The following is a 14,712-nucleotide window of genomic DNA, read 5'->3' on the forward strand; positions in this document are numbered from 1 at the left end:
TTCACAGAGGGTTAAAGGGAATGTACGATGGGATAAGCACTTAAGGAATGGCCTGGATGATCAACAAATGGAGAGCCAAGATCATTCAAAGGGAGATGTATAATGTAAGAAACCCCTGAAGAATAGGGGATCGAGAAAGAGAGGGAAAAAGACTGTAGCAATCAAGAACTGCATTTGTAATCAAACTTAAGAGAAATATATAAGAATTAATCTCCTCGGACTTTACTGAGGACGATTTTCTTTAGTTAAAACTTGTCTATCTTCATTCTCTTATCATCAAGATCTATTTTATTTGTTATTTGATTCATTAAAGCCCAGTTTTCCAATCCACTTTTTACAAATTCATTGTTTTGGGCTTTTTGGGCCTTAGTCCATCCACCTTTTGGGTTAGGGACTCAAATCTGGTTCTTACAATATAATTAAAATTAAATAACAAAAATAGATTGTAAATATAAAATAATAAAAATTAGATTTACATGCTAAATCCACTTTGTGTAAGTCCAAGTTTTATCAACAACCAAATCTCATAATAGGTTATAAAACAATTTACCGAGGCTTTTTTTTTGTAATAGACTTATTAGTTGTTAATCTATATTAGCGTTGGTTTATCAAAATAAATAAATAAATGAAGAAATAAAACCCTTTTTAAATATCTTGAAACTTTTAGCAATAAGAGTTTTAATTAAAATCATTGTGTAGCTTGGCATGATGATTACTTTACAAGTATAAGTCCACATGAAATCCGTATGTGTGTCTTGCCTAATTCGAATGATATGGATGAACAGAAGGGACCTAAACTTTTTTTTTGGGTAAAAAATAAGTAAAGGGGGTGATTAGCGTGACTTTCCTACCTAAATGTGATTATAGCAGCATCCTGCTTGCTCTCAGGGGAGACCTTATACTTTCAGTTTGTGACTTTTTATTTTTTTGAATCATTTGAAATAGAGATTAGATATAAGAAGTACTATCAGACAACTAATTATAGATGCTCGAACCAAAATCTTGAGACTTGCGATCTTGGTACCTTACCAACTAGGTCAACCAAATGTTGGGGAAAGGGTCCAAACTTGTGCGAGACGAGTGGCCTGCTTCTTCATAATCACTGTTGTTTTATTGGACTCTAAATCCAAATCCAAACCCAAATCCAAAAGATATTGCTCGGTTTCAATAATTTATCTTCAAACTAAAATTCTAAAATCTGGAAGAAGAAGAAGAAGAAGAAGAAGAGAGAGAGAGAGAGAGATAAAGGAAGATTTTAGGGGGAGGCTCACACCTACGCTTTACACCTAGCTAGCTCGTTGGTTGAAGAGTGAAGCTCTCTGATGAGATGATGACAACAACTTCCATACTCTTGTCCCACCTCCGTCGCTCTCGTCCTTACTACTCCCTTCTCCCCACTCTCTTCTCAGCGCATCAATCAAACCCTCGCCCTCTCTCCCCACCTCCCCACACGCGCTTCACTCCCCGCGTGAACCCATTCCTCTTCCATTCCCGCGCTTTCTCCACTCCACTTGGCGGCGGAGATGTTCCCTTCCAAGAAGATTCGATTCTTCCTGTTCGTCACCTGATTTCGTTGCTCGATGCCTACCACGACCTCACTGGATTGCCTTGGTAATCTTTCTCTTTCCCCATATATTTAATTGTTCCAAAATATCTGCAAACTTTATTTCATTATTTCTTCTCTCTCTGTTTGTTTCCCTAGAATATGTTGGAAAACGGTGGATTTCTAAACTTATCTTTTTTGTTTTATTTTCAACTCATTTTTAAACTAATTTCTCTATTTTTTATGTATTCCATTTTGGAAGTAGGGAGAATACTTTGTCGATGATTTTATAGTTGAGAGTATTAATTTCAATTTTGATACTCAAGGAACCAAAAGAACACCAAAAAGTATTTTAGCTTATTGTATTTTATTTTATATTTTAGATATAAGTAAATAAATCTGAGTACTTGCTATTATTTGAATTGTGTGTTTCGATTAGCTTCTTGTTGAAATTGGCGAAGTGTTGAAAATGTGAGGCTTTTAAAAAGTTGTACATACACTAATAAGCCTATAACCAACTGCTAATCCAAAGCCATGAGCTTTTTTATTAGCTTATTTGGCTTATTTTGGTAGGTGCAACTATTTAAAGCTTGACTTTTGCCTAAGTACAACTTTACTTTTACACCCATCTATTTTTTCTGCAAAATAAGCTAATCCAAACACAAAGTAATTATAAAGTGAGCTTTTTGATAATCTATTATGTGTCAAGGAGCTAGGTAATTTTATTTTATTTTTTTCCCCTTTCTGTTTTACTAATTATTTACATATATTCACTATTTTAGTTTATGAATTTATTATGACCTTGTAGGTGGATAGTTATTGCTTCCTCTACTGTGGCACTGAGAGTTGTACTGTTCCCAGTACTGATTTTTCAACTTAACAAGTTGAAAAGGATTGGAGAGTTGTTTCCTAAATGTGAGTTTTTGATATTTGTTAACTATGTCTTTGTAGCTTTTTGTTGCATTCATTCTTCTAAGTTGTTTCTATTATTTTCTTTTTAATTACTTTTTTGGTTCTCTCTATAATGTCATTTGAACTCCTATTCATGTTGATTTTTCTTGCGTATTGATGAAAATGGAAAAGAGGTACAATAATTTATTAGAAAAAAAGTTGTTGGATAGCACAATTGCACACTGACTAGTTTAATTACAAATTGAGATTCAAAGAATCTAAGATTTCATCCAATCATATAAAGAGCACATTATTTTGGATAGGATATAATGGTTAATAGATGTGCTAGACCTGAATTAGTTTTTATAGGGAATTCAATGATTGGGAGTTAGTGGCTTCCTACTCCCTACTTCATTTCATCCAAACTTGGATTCCTAGGGGTGGAGGGTGTGACAGTCTTTGTTGGGGTCTTAATAGAAGCGGGAAGTTTGATATTCGGTCTTTTTATCATAAGATTCCAAATGCAGCTCCTACTTTTCCTTGGATGGGCATTTGGAAAGTTAAGGTTCCTAAAAGGGTGGCATTCTTTATGTGGACAGCAGCTCATGGTTAGATTCTAACTTTGGATAACCTTATGCTTCGTGGTCATCCTTTGGCGAATCGTTGTTATATGTGCTGTTGTAATGAGGAATCTGTGGATTATTTGTTACTTTTTTGTCCGATAGCTCATTCTTTGTGGACGTATATGCTTTGGTTGTTTGGGATTGATTGGGTCATGCTAGGTCCAGTTGCAGACTTATTATTTTGTTGGTATCATTGGCTTGGGAAGCATAGTTTTGATATTTGGAATTTGGTTTCAAGCTGTTTAATGTGGACTATTTGGACTGAATGGAATCGGCGTTCTTTTGAGTATAATGGGAAATCTGTGGTTCAGTTGTTAGAATTATGCCAACGGATCCTCTTTGATTGGTCTTGGTGTTGGGGTCTCTCGAATTGTTCTACTCTTGTGGATTTCCTTTTGTCTATTAGAATAGCTTAGTTTCTGCTTGTGTCTTTTTGTTTCTTATTACTCTTTGTTCACTACCGTGAACTCTTTGTATTTTTCTTACTATTCCTTTTTTAATAATATTTTCTTCTTACTTTTCAAAAAAAAAAAAAAAAGCTAGACCTGAATTAGTCTGTTGAGACTCCAGAGCTGACCACAAAAATTTTAGAACCAAGGCTTGGTTATTTTTGAACTTAATTTTCTGTAACTTGTTTCAAAGGCACAGATAAATCACCCAGCGACCTTTTACTGTCTGTGTTCTACTTATCAATGAAAGTCAGGAACACGAGAAGTGTAGTAGGAGTTGATAGATCTAGCTTTTAACCTCATACGGCCAACTTCTGAAGCTGAAAATTGTGTTATGACGTGTTGTTTGAGTACATTTGTTTAGTTTGCCTTTGATTGCAGTTGCTTAGCTCAAATTTGATTGCCACTTATAAAATTCATATGCATTATTGATTCAGTATGGTCTATGGAGCATGTGTTTCTTGTCACAAAAACAAAACCCCGATGAGCATTGTCAGTTGGCGTGGGAGTCTTTTTTATTGCTTTGAACTTCTTTTCATTTTATTTTATTTTTTGATAAGGAAAAGAACTATTAAAAAAGTGACAAAGAGGTGCAACCTAATACAAATCGAAAAGAGTACTTCATCGTGGGGTTACAGTTGTGAGAACAAACAGTTTGTATGGAAGGCAATAAGCTCTAGCTTAACTGGAGCCTCCTCCCCTTACAAGTGCTAGGTGGAAAAGTGACAAAGAGGTGCAACCTAATACAAAGTGAAAAGAGTATTTCATCGTGGGGATACTGTTGTGAGAACAAACAGTTTGTTTGGAAGGCAATAAGCTCTAGCTTAATTGGTACCTCCTCCCCTTGCAAGTAGGGGTGTGCTGAAAACCCACTGGCCCGCCAAACCTGACACGAACCGACCCAACCCGACCCGCCGGGTTGGGTCAGTTTTTAGGGCTTGGTGGGTTGGGTTGGGATCCAAAAATTATTTTTATAGCGGGTCGGGTTGGGTTTGGGTCATAAAATTACAAACCCGACCCGACCCGACCCACCCACCCATATTGAATATATATTTAATAATTTTTTTTTTAAAAACCAGCTGTAGGGCACTTATAACTTCCTATCTTATATAAAAGCTAATTAGTTCACACAAATCCTAGTAAATTATTATTGTTGTTTAGTCATTAGTGTTGTTTGCCTTTAAAGAGTTACATTAATACTAATTTTTGGGTTTTTTTAATATATTAATATTTATATTTTTTTCTACTCAATTTAATAATAATAATAATAAAACATTGTCAAACCCATGGGTTCAACCCGACCCAACCCGACCCATATGGGTTGGGTTGGACTTAAGTGATGGGTTGGGTTGGGTTGAAATTTTTTTGACCTACTATGGTGGGTTGGGTCAAAAAAAATCCCCTCAACCCGACCCATGCACACTTCTACTTGCAAGTGCTAGGTGGAATGTGAGGTCATGGGTTTGGGACCCACTAGGTGCGTGTGTAACTTACCAATGAGGAAAAAACAAGTTTGTATGGAAGCAGCAGGCATGTGAAGCCTGCCTGTTCCTGTAGTTGCAATGTAGTCTGCTATATTAAGTCATATACATGCTAAAATTGGATTCTATGATTATTCTACAGGAATGGTGATAATAGTTTGTTAAGATAGCCCCAAGATATTACTTTAAGAAAGGTTGCCAAATGAAAGTTACGTGAGAAGAATAATGCTGTCTTTACTTTGGTTAGGGTTTTTTTTGGGTCAATACCTATGTTTCAGGTATTGTGGGTCTTTCAATATCCTTAATATCTTGTTTGACCTGTTTGTTGTTATTATTATTATTTTTAATATACCAATAAAAAAAATATTTTTATTATGTTTTTTTGCTTTGTTTTATCCATTATTTTTCCATTAACTCATGTTGTCTCTTGCCGTATTACTCCACGTATCCAACAAAAGGAAAGCTGAGAGAAGCGAATGAGCTCAAAAGTTCTTGTGTAATTTTTTTTCATTTTTCATGCTAGAGATTATTAATTTCAATTATTCCTTGCCATAATGTTTTGTTCCAAGCCGTTATTATTTATAGTAGCATGGCGTTATTTTGCTAATTGATAAACCTTGACTGGTAGACATTATCATTATCAGCACTCTACCTTTTAATTTTATTAACATCTATTATGAGGAGGATCTGTTTTATATCATTTTTTTGGTTCTCTTATCATAGAATCCTCTTCCTTTTCAGTGTTGTTCTTCTATTTAACTTACAATTAATTTTTGTTTGACTCTCATATGCATTTCTCAAAGTGCCTCCTCCATTTCCACCACCTCTGTCAGGAAAGAGTTATATTGATCAAATTTCACTCTTCCAAAGGGAAAGAAGAGCAATTGGATGCCCCTCATTTTTATGGTTCCTTGCATACTTTTCTATCCAGGTGATACATCTGCCTTAATTGTTGGAATAGTTTTGTCCATTATATAAACAGCATTTTTTCCCCCTTCTCCTTGTAATTACAGATAGCTTGATTGTCTTTGAGTTAATATTCTAGCCTTTTAATAATGAATTAACTGCTGCAAGCAAACTGTGGGTAATCTTGGTTCTTTGGTATTTGTATTGAGCCAATCCCAGTTTGTGTTTACTTATTGCGTATAAATAAAATGAAAGCACCAAAAGTGGGGAGTCCATGAATGATTGATGCGGTGAGGAGACAAATTAAATAAAATTCGTATTACTACAGAATTATGAAAACCATATTAGCCTGAATATGTAGCTACAAATTAAATAAAATTCGTATTCCTACAGGATTGTGAAAACCATATTAGCCTGAATATGTAGCTGCATAGACGAAGTTTCTGTAATAATTGATCTTGCTTGTATTTAAAATTATCTGCAGGTACCATGCTTTTTCTTGTGGATGACTAGTATTAGAAGAATGTCGCTGGATCATCATCCTGGGTTTGATTGTGTAAGGCACTGACATAGGAGATAGATAAATTTAAACAATTATGTTTCAAAAATATTAGTTTCATTTTATTGTAAGTAGTGATATCATGATCTACAGCTTTCATATATTCATAGCTGAAGACCTTGTATTTTATTCAACTGAGAGTAAAAATAAACTTTCTTATTAAGCTGCTACCTTTCTTGAAAATTTTCCATTGATTATATTTCTCCTTTATCCCTGAAAATGACCATCAGGATATGTTTTACGCACATTACACTCCAGTGGGTAAAAACAATTACAGATGATGGATGGAGAAAAGGCTAGTATAGATCAAATTAAGAATTGACCTGACATGAATTTAGATTTGTCCATTATTTTTGTAAAGAACCTGTATGCAAGGTGCAATAAACTTTCTTAAGAAGCTTCAACTAGAAATTTCCTTATTATTCACACTCATGCTTCTTTGTCCTTGAAAACCAGTTAGGATGCCTTTTGTATACATGGCGTTCCACTTGGGCATGGTTTTTCACTAAAATTTTCTGAAGTCAGGCACGCTTCTTTTGATGATATAGAATAGATGTATTTAATCTTTCTATTTAGATTGTGTTTATTGCAAAAAACTGAAACGATTATATAGCATTGTAGAAGAATTCCAGAAAACAACTTCATATAAGTTTGGCACATTTATTTGGGATGTTGTCACTTGTCATAATATACAATGTTGTAACTATAAGGCTATGTAGCACATATAAGAATTATTTAATTATTTATTTATTTCTTGAGTATCTTAGGACTTGGTCCTGTGATGGTAAAATTACCGAAGCTCCTAATCTCAAGTTGCATCTTAAATGCTGTTATAGCTGAAACTCATACAGCATCTTTTGTTTTTCCTCATAAATATAATTTACATTACTGGAAATCTAGAGTGCATTGGAAATTTATTTCTTGCTACATGTGATGCTCATCTTTGCTATCTTTGTATTCTGGAAAATTTATAGTGCTGTAGAGAATGTTTGACGATGTTGCAGTTTTGAATTGTTGATATTTATTATGGCTTTTTAACTTTACTGGAAATAAATCTCTCACATTCATTACAGGGTGGTGCTTTGTGGTTCCAAAATTTGACTGAATTCTCACACGGCGTCTCGGGCCCCATCTTTCCTTTGTTGATTGCTGGCTTGCACTATATTAATGTTCAGGTATTTGGCTCTCTAGTCGGTGTGCACTAGTTATCATAACATGCAGTTATACCCCACTTTTCTTAGTGATCATGGGGTTGAATCTCCAAGGACAACCTTTTATTGCAAAGAGATGTCATTCTTATTGACTCAGCTTAGTTGGTGCTTATAGACTGAATCATGCTTTTTTCTTGTTACATGACTGTGTTCTAGTTTTTATGTATAGTAAAAAGAATCTTCCTAAAGAAAAAACAAATGCACTTTATGTTCCAAGTTTTATGTGCTTTCCAAAATAGAAAATACCATGTATAAAGGTTCAAGACACTGTCGTCTTATTGATGCCACATGTAATTCCAGGCACCATCCTGGTTTAGCTTTGGTGTGTTGGTTCAGTGAGTCATATTTTTGGTTCCTTCACAAATCTATCCCTACATGGCCACGTGGGTGTATGTGCTTGCGCTTTTTACAACTTGAGCATAGTTTTGGTTACACTTTTCAATGTATATGTACCTTTTTTCCTTTTGTCTGAACTAGCAATCAGTAGCGATTTGTATAAGTAAAATTTTTATTTAGCAGCAAAACTTTGTTGTCCTAAAGGGCTAATATGTGCTAGCACATGTAAATGTAAGTCATAACTTTGCCCCAGGGTAAGTTTATTGTAGTTGTCTGTCAATGCTTGGAAATCTGATCATATTTCATAGTTTCTTGTTCTTCAAAGTATCAAGACACGCGCACACACATATATATGTAGTTTTTTAGGGAAGTCTTGTGACACTTTTCTCTTATTTGTTCTTTAATATTGCATGTGACAGAATGAAACTCTTCTTGGTCATTGACTTACATATTACTAATTGTATGTTGATTTAGATGTAATTACCAGTGTTCTTAAAAGCACACCTGAGGCATGCTTCAAAGCTCAAAGCTCAAAGCTCCAGGTCTAAGCACTTTGCTTGGCTGAAGTGAAGTTCATGTACTGAGGGGCATTGGTGCTTTTGAAGAAGCACTAGTATGCCAACCCGTACTTTTTAAGTTTTTTGCTAAAAACTCCATATTGAAGAAAATAACCTGTACCATTGATTTATTATACAAACACTTTTCTTAGGGTACTGTATTACACAAAAAAAAAAAAAAAAAAAAAAATTTACATATCAAAAGGCCCATGAACAAGAATATTTACTATTCTTGTGCGTTTTAGTCTTTGCCTTCTGGATATATTTTGATTGAACTGTATGCTTCATTTTGATTATAATTATCATAGTTATGTATTTTTTTATTAAACACCATAGAATTAAATAAAAAAAAATGTCATGTTTAAACTTAGTGTGCGTTTGGGATGAGCTGAATTTTTCAGCGTATCTTCACTTTTAACTTATTTTTGCTACTATTCATAGGCCTCACTGAACTTTTTGATACAATTCATAGGTCTCATTGTACTATTCAGCTTATTTTTTTAACATTTTGTCTACACTTTTACCAAAAAGTTTTCAGTTTCAGCTAAATAAACTATTCTAAATGGACACTTGATGTGACTAGATTTTTATCTTATTAGCCATTGGTAATTATTTTGAATTTTTTATATAAAAAATTAAAGAAATTGAAATAACTCATGTTAAATTTAACTTGCATACTTTGTGCAATTGCACTATATATTTGATCTAATAGATATTACTATTTTTAGTTTGTGTACTTTTATTATTATTATTATATGTTATGAATCTTTTTATTAGAGGTTATTATATATTATGGGTCCGTTTGAAGTCTGTTTATTTTGCTAAAATTGAAAACTTTTTGCTAAAAGTACTGTAGATAAAGGTAAAAGTTAGTTGAAATAATACAGTGAAACTCATGAATAGTACAAAAAATGCAGTGAAACCCATGAATAGTAGCAAGAATAAGCTGAATAGTAAAATAAGTTGGTAAAAATAATCTTTGCCAAATGGACACTATATTTGAAAATATTTACGTTTTACTTCAATCAAGTATGTGCTTTTATTGCAACATAGACTTGTGGAGGGCTGTCCCACATTGTGTGTTATGGTGTATTTGGAAGGAACAAAATCGACAAACTTTTGAGGACTTAGATCTTATGACCAATTGCTTGCTTTCTTTACTGGTTCACTTTTTGATTGGTTTAGGGCTTAGGGACTCACATCTTGTGAATTTCTCCCTTTGTTCCTTAGCTCTCTTTTTCTTTTTAATTAGTTCCTTTTATCCGTTTTTGCATTTCTCTCTTTCTTGGTAATCTATGATATGCTTTGTGCTTATTTGCATAAAGCAGTTTTTTGAATATATATCTTTCTTACTTATCAAAAAAAGAAAAGAAAAAGAAAGAACACTAGATGCTTTGAGGGAACGGAATGGTCGATTCTTAAGATTAAATCTCTCCTCCACTCTTTGTTTGATTGGTGTTCTGTTTTTTCTTCTTTTTCTTGTTCTAATCTTTTTGTTATGCTTGATCATTGTAATTTACAATCTTGATGTACTCCTTTCCATGTACACTCCTGCTGCTTGGGTCCTGATTAATGATATTTTGTTATTTATCCAAAAAAAAAAAAATGTATGTGCTTTTGTTTTACTTTGCTTATAAATTATTGCTGGAATGAGCTGTCCTTGACTGTACCTAAGTCCACTGTTTTGTGTTTTGAGTCCTTTCCTATTTGTTTCTTATGTATTTTTTTTCTTTGTTATTAGTAATCCTAGTCTAGTCTTTCAAGGACTAGCTTATTTAGAAGTCCTAGTCCTTCTAAGAAAGGATTTAACAATAGCCTGTATAAAGGATTTATTGTAGTCGGATAATATTCATAGTCAGATTAATTTTAATAAAATTGTAGCAGCTTGTTTTAAAGGTTTGAGGGTGTGATTGTCTTCCACCTAAGTGTGATTGGTTAGGATAACTAGGTGTGATTGCCTAGTATTTATCTTCCTTTATTTTATGTTCTATTCATTGTTTTAATACCAAACAGCCAAAAAGGAAGATAATTGGGAACAAAGAAAAATGGATTTCACTATCAATCACAGACAATTAAGAAACTTCCATGAAGGCAAGCTAAGACAATACTTATGTTATCCAATTTAGCACGCATAACTTTGCAGAGGTTATAAGTATAACCTAGTTTTACCTGAGGAATGCAGTAACCAATAAAAAATAGAGGCAGCGTTAAAAAATTCAAGTAGAATTTGAAGAACTGCAACAAGAAAGAGAATTCCAATTAGTCATATGACATTAAAACTAGAAAAAATAGACTCCTTCAAGATTCAATTAAACCAAGGACAAAGTTTGGATACAAAATTAGTTGTAGCTAAGGCTACAACTTTACCCTATTTTTATTGGGTGTGAATTTTGACAAACTCGCCATTAGATTACATTTCCTTTTTATATCCTTCATGCTTGCAAAATTTTCAAAAGATTAAAAATCAATAATTATGTCATCAATCAATTATTTATATTGATGTATGTTAAGAGCGTAAAGAACATGCAATCCATCAGTTAGATTTTAAAATATTTAGCAATGTTAATTCTTTTAAAGGAAGTTGTAGCCTTAGACTACAACTAATTTTGTAACCAAACTTTGTCCTTAAAGCAATTATCAAAAATATAATTCTAGAAAACCAATATATTCAAGTACAATAAGATAGCAATATCAATGGAATTCGTACATAATTTTTCTACTTACTTTGCTAATAAGTCAAGTGGGCCAGTAACATTTCGAACTGAAGATGTCCCAAAAGAAATCTGGTGAATCCATCAAGCAGAAGTCAGCTTATATATATATATATATATATTTATTAACAAGATTCACATATCAAAATTCGGTACAAGCATATGATGTCACAAGAAATATAACACATTTTTAGAGGATATGACAAGATTATCCTGACACCAACTATTGAAATAAGAAACATCTTTGACTGGCATTGGTACATTAGGTTATCCACAATTTATAAATTTGTAGACGTTGAACATTTTTTTTGGATAGGTAATGAAAGATTTTTATTAAAAAAGCATCATCTTATGAGGTCCTTAAAGGTGCCAATGCTATAACCTTCCCATGGAAGAATATTTGGCACATCAAGGCGCCTAAAACAGTCTTTTTTTGTTTGGAAAGCAGCTTGGGGGAGGATTCTGACCTATTATAATGTTCTCAAGAGAGCTTTCTCTTTATTTGGTTGGTGTTTCATGTGCCGTTATGTGGAGCGTAGTTTTAGATCCGTTGGGATTCATTAAGTGCTACCAAAAACGGTTTCTGATCTTTTAATTGGATTATCAAAGTGGTTTGGGAAGACCTCTTCAGATATTTGGAACCTTGTTTCTTATGTTTGAAGTGGATCTTGTAAAGGGAACATAATAGTTGCACTTTTAAAGATACTGAGAGCTCAAAGGGTAAGTAGGAATCCTTGTTATTTAGGACTATGTTTGATTGATTGGTCTCAGGTCCCAAAAAAATGTAGAAAAAGAACTTGCCCGTGTACACATGCAGTGTACAAGGGATGCTACAAAATCGTCTAAAGTTACATAAGTCTATAAATTCAAGTAAAGTAAAACATTTAAGGTTTGAAGTGTCAATGGTTGAACTGCTGGCCAGGGTAATCAATAAGCATACAAGCAACAACAATTAGAACTCAAATGTCCTTGGGTGGGCTAAGATGTTTGGAAACTTTATACCATAAACATAATGAGGAACATAAACAAGGTAGCAAGCAATTTTTTTTTCATGGCAATTACCAGTGTTGGCAAGGGCAGACCTAGGATTTCAAGCTAGGGGCCGAAGTATAAGAAAAAAAAAAACCAAATAGGTATCCATATAGTATTAACAAACTATCAACCAAAATAAATACACAAAATCATTGTTTCTTAATACATTAAGATACAATCATCTACCAACAATGACAAAAAAAACACAAAATAATATTGTTTCTTCAGCTATTGCAAAAAAAAAAATTATTTTCACAAACCAAAAATTACTTTTGTACTTTAATATAGCATTTAATATGTCTCATATAGAAGTGTTTTTGATATTTGGTGTTCTAAATACTAAATATTTAGCATTTAGAACACCTGATGCTAGTACTCTAATACTGAGCTTACTAGGATTTTTTATTTTAAAGTTTTGTTTTTGTTAAGCTTTCGAGTTGAGTAGTTGCTAGTTGGGTTAGGCTAATTAAAAGGAAGGGAGTCTAAGTTTTTGGAAGAGAGAGATGGGTGGTTTGGGGATTAGGAAGTTAGTGCATTTCAATCAAGCCCTATTAGGAAAGTGGTTATGGAGGTTTGGACAAGAAGAACCCACCTTTGGCGGAGGGTTGTCGCCACTAAATATGGAGAGGGTCACTGGGGGTGGAATACTAAAGTATGTAGAAAGGCCCATGAGTGTGATCTTTGGCATGGTATTAATGAAGGTTGGGAGAGATTCTCCAAACACTTGGCCCTAGTGGTGAGTGATGGCTCTCGTATTCTTTTTTGGCATGATAGGTGGGTTCGGGATCTCTCACTTAAAATGCTCTACCCTCAGTTACATGCGAGTTCAAATGACAAGGAAGCTTGCATTTCTGATGTATTGTGTCATTAGGAGGGTGGAAATGATAGATTTTGGAATTTGAGATTTTATAGGGACTTTCACGAAAGGAATTAGAAGCTGCCTTCTCTTTCCTCAATTTCATTCAAGCTCGGATTCCTAGGGGAGTTAGGTGTGACATTTCCCATTGGTGTCTTAATGGGAATGGCAAGTTTGATATTCGTCCTATTATAATAAGATCCAGGGTAGTTCTATCCCTAGTTTCCTTGGAAGGATATTTGGAAGGTTAAGGTTCCTAAAAGGGTGTCTTTTTTCATGTGGACAGCAACTCATGGTTGGATACTTACCTTAGATAATCTGATGCTCCAGGGTCTCTCTTTGGCAAATCGGTGTTGTATGTGCTACTGTAATGAGGAATTTGTGGATCATCTTCTCCTACACTGTCCTGTAGTTCACTCGTTGTAGGTACAAATGTAGCACGTATTTGGGATCCAATGAGTCATGCCAGGTTCTGTGGAGAGTTTGGTGTCTTGTTGGAGTTTTTGGCTGGTAAAATTTACTTAGGACATTTGGAATATGGTTTATGGTTGTTTGATGTAGGTTGTTTGGATGGAAAGAAATCGGCACTCTTTTGAGGCTAAAGAGAAATCGATTATTCAGTTACAAGCTCCATGCCAAAGTACTCTGTTTGATTGGTTTAGGTGCTGGGGTTCTTCAACTTGTTCTTCCATCATTGAGTTTCTTTCTTCCCTTAGTATTATCCCTTAAGCTGCTTTTACTATCTTTGTTGTTGTTTGTTGTTTTCTCGTGTTCATCATGAACACCCTGTACTTGTTTTATTCGCTCTTTCTTCACGATTAATACTATTCTTATTACTTATCAAATATAATATATATATATATATAACCTATAAAAAAAAAAAAAAAATTCTTTGGGCAGAGGGGCCCAAAATTTTTTTTTTTCTTTGGGCCTAGGGCCGGTGCGCCCCCCCCCCCCCCCCGGGGGGTCCATCCCTAGGTGCTGGTAAAAGTGTCAAATACACTTTACTGCTTTACTGCACAGGCCTCCAATAATTTATAAGCAAAGTAAAACAAAAGCACATACATTTTTTTTTTTTTGGATAAATAACAAAATATCATTAATCAGGACCCAAGCAGCAGGAGTGTACATGGAAAGGAGTACATCAAGATTGTAAATTACAATGATCAAGCATAACAAAAAGATTAGAACAAGAAAAAGAAGAAAAAACAGAACACCAATCAAACAAAGAGTGGAGGAGAGATTTAATCTTAAGAATCGACCATTCCGTTCCCTCAAAGCATCTAGTGTTCTTTCTTTTTCTTTTCTTTTTTTGATAAGTAAGAAAGATATATATTCAAAAAACTGCTTTATGCAAATAAGCACAAAGCATATCATAGATTACCAAGAAAGAGAGAAATGCAAAAACGGATAAAAGGAACTAATTAAAAAGAAAAAGAGAGCTAAGGAACAAAGGGAGAAATTCACAAGATGTGAGTCCCTAAGCCCTAAACCAATCAAAAAGTGAACCAGTAAAGAAAGCAAGCAATTGGTCATAAGATCTAAGTCCTCAAAAGT

General features: G+C 33.9%; 1 protein-coding gene across 1 annotated transcript; it reads left to right on the forward strand.

Moving 5' to 3' along the window:
* The first annotated feature begins 870 nt into the window (after positions 1 to 870).
* Positions 871 to 8,670, forward strand: LOC112017424 (ALBINO3-like protein 3, mitochondrial). The gene is made up of 5 exons (XM_065768058.1): positions 871 to 1,611; positions 2,352 to 2,458; positions 5,791 to 5,918; positions 6,378 to 6,449; positions 7,526 to 8,670. The coding sequence occupies exons 1-5, from the start codon at positions 1,328 to 1,330 to the stop codon at positions 7,655 to 7,657; spliced, it is 723 nt and encodes a 240-aa protein (XP_065624130.1). The 5' UTR covers positions 871 to 1,327; the 3' UTR covers positions 7,658 to 8,670.
* The last annotated feature ends 6,042 nt before the right edge of the window (positions 8,671 to 14,712 follow it).

The sequence above is a fragment of the Quercus suber genome, unplaced genomic scaffold (genome assembly GCF_002906115.3).
Source record: "Quercus suber isolate HL8 unplaced genomic scaffold, Cork oak 2.0 scaffold_884, whole genome shotgun sequence".
Classification (NCBI taxonomy): Eukaryota; Viridiplantae; Streptophyta; class Magnoliopsida; order Fagales; family Fagaceae; genus Quercus; species Quercus suber.

What these genes read in the sequence shown, in the direction of transcription:
- LOC112017424 (XM_065768058.1), top strand. Translation starts at nt 1,328, where the DNA reads ATGATGACAACAACTTCCATACTCTTGTCCCACCTCCGTCGCTCTCGT. An exon ending in TTGCATACTTTTCTATCCAG is followed by an intron (nt 5,919 to 6,377) that starts GTGATACATCTG and finishes AATTATCTGCAG; the next exon opens with GTACCATGCTTTTTCTTGTG. An exon ending in ATCATCCTGGGTTTGATTGT is followed by an intron (nt 6,450 to 7,525) that starts GTAAGGCACTGA and finishes CATTCATTACAG; the next exon opens with GGTGGTGCTTTGTGGTTCCA.